This window comes from Carassius auratus, chromosome 37 (assembly GCF_003368295.1).
Source record: "Carassius auratus strain Wakin chromosome 37, ASM336829v1, whole genome shotgun sequence".
NCBI lineage: Eukaryota > Metazoa > Chordata > Actinopteri > Cypriniformes > Cyprinidae > Carassius > Carassius auratus.
Window position 1 is genome coordinate 16,040,421 of NC_039279.1, and position 6,921 is coordinate 16,047,341.

At 37.1% G+C, this 6,921-nt stretch overlaps 1 protein-coding gene across 1 annotated transcript; it reads right to left on the reverse strand.

Annotated features, from left to right (window-relative positions):
* Positions 1 to 1,513: 1,513 nt before the first annotated feature.
* Positions 1,514 to 4,885, reverse strand: LOC113056358 (homeobox protein Dlx3b-like). Its single transcript, XM_026223103.1, has 3 exons — positions 4,411 to 4,885; positions 3,440 to 3,624; positions 1,514 to 2,451 (listed from the first exon to the last, which is right to left on the reverse strand). Exons 1-3 carry the CDS (start codon positions 4,727 to 4,729, stop codon positions 2,146 to 2,148), a joined length of 810 nt encoding a protein of 269 aa, XP_026078888.1. The 5' UTR covers positions 4,730 to 4,885; the 3' UTR covers positions 1,514 to 2,145.
* Positions 4,886 to 6,921: the final 2,036 nt, after the last annotated feature.

A 6,921-nucleotide genomic window follows, 5' to 3' on the forward strand; every position in this document is an offset into this window, starting at 1 on the left:
TTAGATGCAGCACAAGGTGTTCAGACAACACCTAGCAATTAAACATTTCGTGTCTGTTTTTTTATTATATTTAACTGATAGGCTAGTTGTCATTAAAAGCACAAAAGCCGAAGCTAAACAAGCGGTCAAAGACATTAAAAGCACAGCATAAGACGAATTAGCCTAATGGTTTTTAAAGAACTCTACGTGCTGTAGGGCTACATGTGTTTAATTGTGCGGTTAAGAAAAACAGCCATATGACGTCGATATAATTTTTAATACTGATTTTAGTCAGTGTAACACTTTATGCTGTAATATCTTTGATATATTAACCATCAATTTGACATCTTAATAAGGTTAACAGGTCGTTAATGTACACTAAAGTAATTATACATGTCATAAAACTTGTCTCCGTTTTCATAAATTAATGTAGGCCCAGGCTACATGAAAGCCTTGTTATGGTCTTTAATTAATTTATTGTTACCCAAAATTTCAATGGTCAGTTATGAGTAAATAACAGAGCACATAAAATGAACATTGTCTATTTTGAAATTTTTATTGTATTATTTCATCTGATTTTTGGCATCTAAAAAGCCTTATAAAGCCTCATGATATAATTTTTCACACCTCATTTCTGCATGATGATAATTAGCATCGGCTGGACGACTTCTAGACAATTTTCTCGTATTTTCAGCAGGACTTTGGCTACAGGAAATACATTCTTCCAGAAAACATCAGATGCTGGTAAACACCCGAACACCAGAAACACACCAACCCTACGTGAGACCGCCAGAACCTTTTCAGATTCTAACTGAAGTTGTTGTCTAAGAGACAAAAGCGTAAAATAAACAAATCATTAAACAATCTGGACGCATTCTCTTGCTTCGTACGTTAAGTTGGTGTTTATGTAGCCTACACGGTAAAAGTCGAGTTAAAAATAATCTAAATTCTAAAGTACAGGAACTTTGATTGTGTTATGCGGATATTCTACGTAGCTACATAATTACACAACTTTATTACACTGCCTTACAGACTGATATTATGTATTGGTATGAAAAAGAAACCAAAAGCGCGGGAAGGAGGAATCTGGGAGGGAACGGTTTAAAAGCCGCTTTGAAATACCTCGCTATGTAATTTGCATATACCTGTAGGAACCTCTTGGGGTTTTTCTAGGCCTACATCTGATGCCTTTGTTTGCCCTGTCTATTCTTGTTGTGACCGACTATCTCTAAAGCTCAGGGCTTTATTTCAGAAGTCACCTCCTCATTTGCTGTAGTCTCTCTTGTTATCTGCCAACAGAATACTAATAAAATCCAGTGACTCCAACATGTCTGCTCGCCTGTCGCCTCCTACAGCCTCTTTGCACGCAGCCCTACCAGGCTCAAGCATGCAAACACATCACAAAATAACATCTGTCTGACTTAACCCTTTCCTAAGAGCCCAAACAATGAGATGTCACTGCAAGCTTCAGATTTGTAAATAATATCAAACGGAATTTTGCAACTCGACTCAGGGAAGCCGCATGTGGCAGAAATGTTTTCAGTTCGCATTTATTTAGTTTGACAGAATAACAATACAACTATACTTACAGGAATATAAAATGGTTCAAGCACCACCGCGCAGTCTCTGCCTTTCGAAGTAACTCGAGTCTAGTGGTTCAGTTTTATTTAAACACGTATATACAGCTTTCAACATTTTGTACAAGTCTAAATAACTTATGTCCTGAGTCTCTGACGCGCGCGACACCGGCCCACATTGTGGGAGGTGAGGCTGATAACGACACAATTTGGGGTTCCATCGTTCTTTAAAACATTTTTAATATTTACCCATCAATGAACAAAACATGAAGTTAAAGGAAGTCATAAAACATAATAATTTAAAACCACTCTGAACTTCCTTTACATTGTTTAACCTACACCTATGTGCATATGAAACAGGTCTGGGTAGCAGGGACACATTGAAACATTGTTATTAATATTACACTACTGTTATTTCAACACAAAGCATTCATATCGGCATATATGCGTTTAAACAGTCCACAAAATGCCAACACAGGTTTGCTGTTCCACTCCAGATAGGCTACTTGTGAAGCATCTCTCAGCTTATTTATGTTGAGTTTTTCAAAAGTCTTTTCCCACTTATATTAAACTCTTCCGTCAGTGTCTGTTAATACACGGCCCCCACGCTCTGAGGGGGTCCTGGGTGGTGCACTTGGTGCTGTAAATGTGATCCCTGCTGGTACCAGTGATTGCTGTAATCTTCCATGTAGGGGGGTGTTGAACTGAGGGGTGGCTGGGGGATCTGCCCCCGGTTGACCTGGCTAGAGTGCGCGCTATTGTCCCAGACAGCCGGGGATGGAGGCGAGTTGCAGGCCATGGAGTCGCTGGCGTTTGGGCTGTGCTCCAGCGGAACCTCGCCGTTCTTGTAAAGTTTCTTGAACTTGGATCTCCGGTTCTGGAACCAGATTTTGACCTGTTCAAAAAGGGAAACCACGTTCACATCAGTTTCCTATTGGACATTGTAAACAACAGTAGCATAGAAAAATGTAATGTAATTGCTACCTTGGTTTTCTTTAAAGAAAAAAAAAAGTGCTGCTAAAGTAGTCTAGTAAGTATGTCTACTTTGGAAGAGGTTTGGAGATTTAGAAGCTTGAACCCATCACAGAGGAAAAAATGTTGTGATATTTTGGTAAATTTAAACCTGTGCATATATATATATATATATATATATATGTGTGTGTGTGTGTGTGTGTGTGTGTGTGTGTCTGTGTTTGTGTGTGTGTGTGTGTGTATTACTTTTAATATAAAAACAACAGGGTTTGATAATTTCATTAATAATAATAATAATAATATGTAATTTCAATAATTTTTGGATCATTTACGTAACGAATGTATTCGATTTAGTATGCAACTTTTGAAGATCACTTCAGTGTTTAAAAGTCCTTTAGGTACGTGAGGAATTATCTCGACAGAATGCACCACGAAAATAATTTAGGCAACATTTATAATGTATCAGACTTATGAAATCCTTAATAAAGCCTAAATATTTCAAATCGTCGTTGCATAATACACTGACATTCTGGATTAAATCACTTATGAAGAAAATTGAGGAGAAAAGATTCTTAAACACGAAGACGTTATTAGAACATGATGACTATATTTTTTATCTATCTTTATATATCTTTGGAAAAATTATAACGACATAAAATGATACAAATATTTTTGTAGAAAACAATGAAAATAAATAACAATTATTCATTTAATAATTGTGATGGTAAAAATTTGAGCAACAACGTTTCAACACATCTCACATGAGCAATGTTTTATGAGCTGATAAGCTTGCTGCTTATCTCAGTGTGCTCTGTGTTAGCGATAGAAGTGTAGGAAATCGCTTTAAGCTGTTAACGCAGTCCAGTAATTATGTTAAGAGTGTTGTAAATGAATTAGCGCTCCAGTGTTACCTGTGTCTGCGTGAGCCCCAGCTGAGCGGCGAGCTCGGCTCTCTCCGGCAGCGCCAGATACTGCGCCTTCTGGAAGCGGCGCTGCAGCGCGGCGAGCTGGTAACTCGAGTAAATGGTGCGCGGCTTGCGGATTTTCTTGGGTTTTCCGTTTACCATCCGAACTTCAGTCTCTGGTTCTTCTTTGACTGGAAAGAAAAAAAAATATAGACCACGTTATGGCAAAGTAGGATTATTAACAGAAGCTAAAAGAAAACCGAGAACCGATTGGTTTCATTTGGGGATTGTGACGCATATTAAAAAGTCACTCCAACTCATGATATTCTCTCGTTAAATGAAACAAATCTGCTTTTTGAAAATTAAACGAGTGATATTACATGAGTAACATAAAATGTATGTCAGCATCTGGTTATAGGCAATATCAGATAAAGAAATGCCAGTTTGAGAAATAAATACGGTATAGTAAAATCATCTTGAAGTTTGAAAGAATGGCTGTATCATGTTATGTGCAGGCCTATTTCAATAAACAAATATAGCGTGACTTCTAGCCTAGACTGATCATCGAGAAATAATGACTAATCGCGTTACAGATGCAATAAAAATGTCATAACTGTTTTACAGCGACCGCAAATCTGATGTGATAAAGTAGAGGCAACTTTCTACCCTGCTTAAATTAATTGTATGCATAACAATTCTTTAAATAAATGACTTTAATGAGCTAATAATAGCCTATAGAGTAAATGCAAAAAAATAAATAAATAAATAAATAAAAAAAAATAAACATGTAACAGCTAACTCGATTTCTAATATTGGCTATATTATTATTTTTTCTCATGAGAAACTCGGAACAAAACACAGTTTTACAAACTTTAGAAATTGTTGTTTTATACCGATATTAACATGACAAATGTTGCCGATTTAACAATGCATATACCCTACCTCTGGCATATTTTAAAAATGCATAAATATCTCACCTGCGCTTTGTGGCGGCGTCTGCAGCTCTCTGTTGTATTGTCCGTATTGTCTGTAAGTATTGTAAGGGTACTCTGTCTTGGTGGGGTAAGGTCCGGGTGATGCCCCCATCCCAGACAGATTAAACTGATGATATGAGTTCATTTGCTGAGAGTATGGTGCACTCTGGTAGTACTCGTGATGGCTGCTGTAATAACCCATGTCTGTAGCCGAAGACTCTGGAAGAGTCGGAGAGTCCTTAGAGGTCGGATGGCAACTCATAGAGCCTGAAAGATCAGATGAAACACCGTGTATCTTCCTGTCAAATGTCGGTCCACTCATCCTTTAGAAAGAAAAAAACAACAAAAATCGTCCACTTTATTTCCAAGGCAGACGTGAACAAAACATGCAGACGTTTAGTTCAGGACTATGCCTGTAACACAAAATCCTAGATGAGCTGCTGTCTGGAACTCCCTCGGTTGAAGCACTGGAGGGATCTATGAGAAACTGGGAGTTATAGTGCACATGGGTGGACGCTCGGCTCCAATTGGCTCCTCGCCTCTGTGTTTTTTTCTCTCTGCAGCCCTGAGGGCGAACCAGAGACTGTTCTCCGCCTCGCGCCTTAACGTCTCCACACTTAAGCATTTGTGGATTTTAGCTGTTAGAGTGATAATGGAGATGCGAAATGTTGCAGACATTTTAGTAGAGATGAAGTAAAGAAAGTTCAGCTTCTGTGCAAGTTAGAATTAGGCTATTCATGTTTTTTTCGTTGCATAATATCTATCTATCTATATATATATATATATATATATATATATATATATATATATATATATATATATATAATCTATTATTAGTCCTAGCCTTCATCGTTTTAATTCTCATAAATGTCCATTTTAAGTAGGTTTAATATGACTGAATCAACAGTAAGGTTCTTATAGCTTAAGTTATAATATAGTTAAGATAACGCTTTTTTAAGTTAAGGTCGAAGCATAAACAATTTTTTAAAAATAAGTTTCACGACAAATTAGTAGAGTGAGAAAAACTATAGCGCACAACTGTTTTTAATAAACCAAGAAACCAATAAATGTATCTGAAGAATCTGTAATGTAACTTAATGTAACTATCTAGCTCACTTGAGAAGCTTAGTTCTTGACACAAAAATGGTTCTTTGCTGAACCAAAGCTGCTGCAAAGAACCATTCAATATTATTTTAATATGTATGTCTAGTCGTGTCTGTGGAGGGCGAGACCTGGCTGTTTTAAATCTTAAATGCATAAACAATAATTCATTTGTAAATGTAGCGCATGTTTGGCCAAGGTTGCCGAGGCTATACTGTTGGAGACATTTTGATCTCATCAGTTCACTCTTTTCTGATTCAGAGTGACTGGGTCATGAGAAGCTGGAGGACCTTATCTGGCCCGCTGATCACCCCTGCGGCTCTCACTTGGGTGCCCTCTTTATTAGACCAAGGCGTGGTACCAGAAGTACGTCTTAACCTCTAGAACCCAAATAACCTTTATCAGCCACTGGCCTATAAATGTAAACGAGGAACTGTGTGCTGCTGCTCTTTATTTACTGTCGGTCCCTATGCAAATGCCGCGCACCGGAACGTGCTGTTAGACGAGAAATGTGCTCCTCCGTGTGAACACGGTAAGCAGCCGCAAGACATCGGTTTGTCACATACCTGATGTGCACAGTCGTGGCATGTAGTCAAATTCCATGGAGTCTTTTGAGAGACATGCAAACCATTCTTGAGATCTGGGACATTCTGTGCAATGGCAGCGCCCGGTTTAGTTTTATTAGACATTAAAAAAATAAAATAAAAATTTCAAGCATGCAGGCAAATAGTTTCTGCAGAGCTAATGCATAAAAAATCGTTATTTTTAAGTTAAATCGGTAGCTTATGCATACATTCTATTTTAAGAGTAAAAGCTAAATTAAATTGATATATAATGTGAGTTTAATGCTGTTTTGTAGCAGCTGTGTTTCTATTTCAGAGCCCTAGGGTCCAGACATGTTCCAGAGCTGTGCTAGTTTTTGGTGTGATAGTGCCTCCTCGTGGCTGCAGTGCCTCTCTAGCGATCGAGATGGTAATGAATGAGAACTACATTCCTCACTGTAAAAACAAACAAGCTGATTCACCTTAAAATGATTTTTAACCTGGCTGCATTAAAATGTTATGTTAAATAAAAAAATAAAAAAAACCTTTGTTGTTTACACATATATTCAAGTTCCTTAAACCTAGAATCAATAATTGGGATAAGAAAGGTGAAGCTGAAAAAAAGCTGAATAAATTTTATACTTTGTCTAACAAATTTTATTTAGCCCAACAAGACAAGAAAGTTGTCCTAACCTAAATCTGTTGACACAACATAAAAATTAGTGAGGCCAACAAACGTTTACTAATATTGAGCATTTTGTTAAATAAATGTAGATTGTTAAGCTATTATATATAAAAATTTATTATAAATAAAAATTGGTTTAACTAAGCATTTTATTTAATTAACTTATATTTTAAGGCAGCCAAATCA

What these genes read in the sequence shown, in the direction of transcription:
- LOC113056358 (XM_026223103.1), bottom strand. Translation starts at nt 4,729, where the DNA reads ATGAGTGGACCGACATTTGACAGGAAGATACACGGTGTTTCATCTGAT. An exon ending in GACGCCGCCACAAAGCGCAG is followed by an intron (nt 3,625 to 4,410) that starts GTGAGATATTTA and finishes TTTTCTTTCCAG; the next exon opens with TCAAAGAAGAACCAGAGACT. An exon ending in TGGGGCTCACGCAGACACAG is followed by an intron (nt 2,452 to 3,439) that starts GTAACACTGGAG and finishes CTTTTTGAACAG; the next exon opens with GTCAAAATCTGGTTCCAGAA.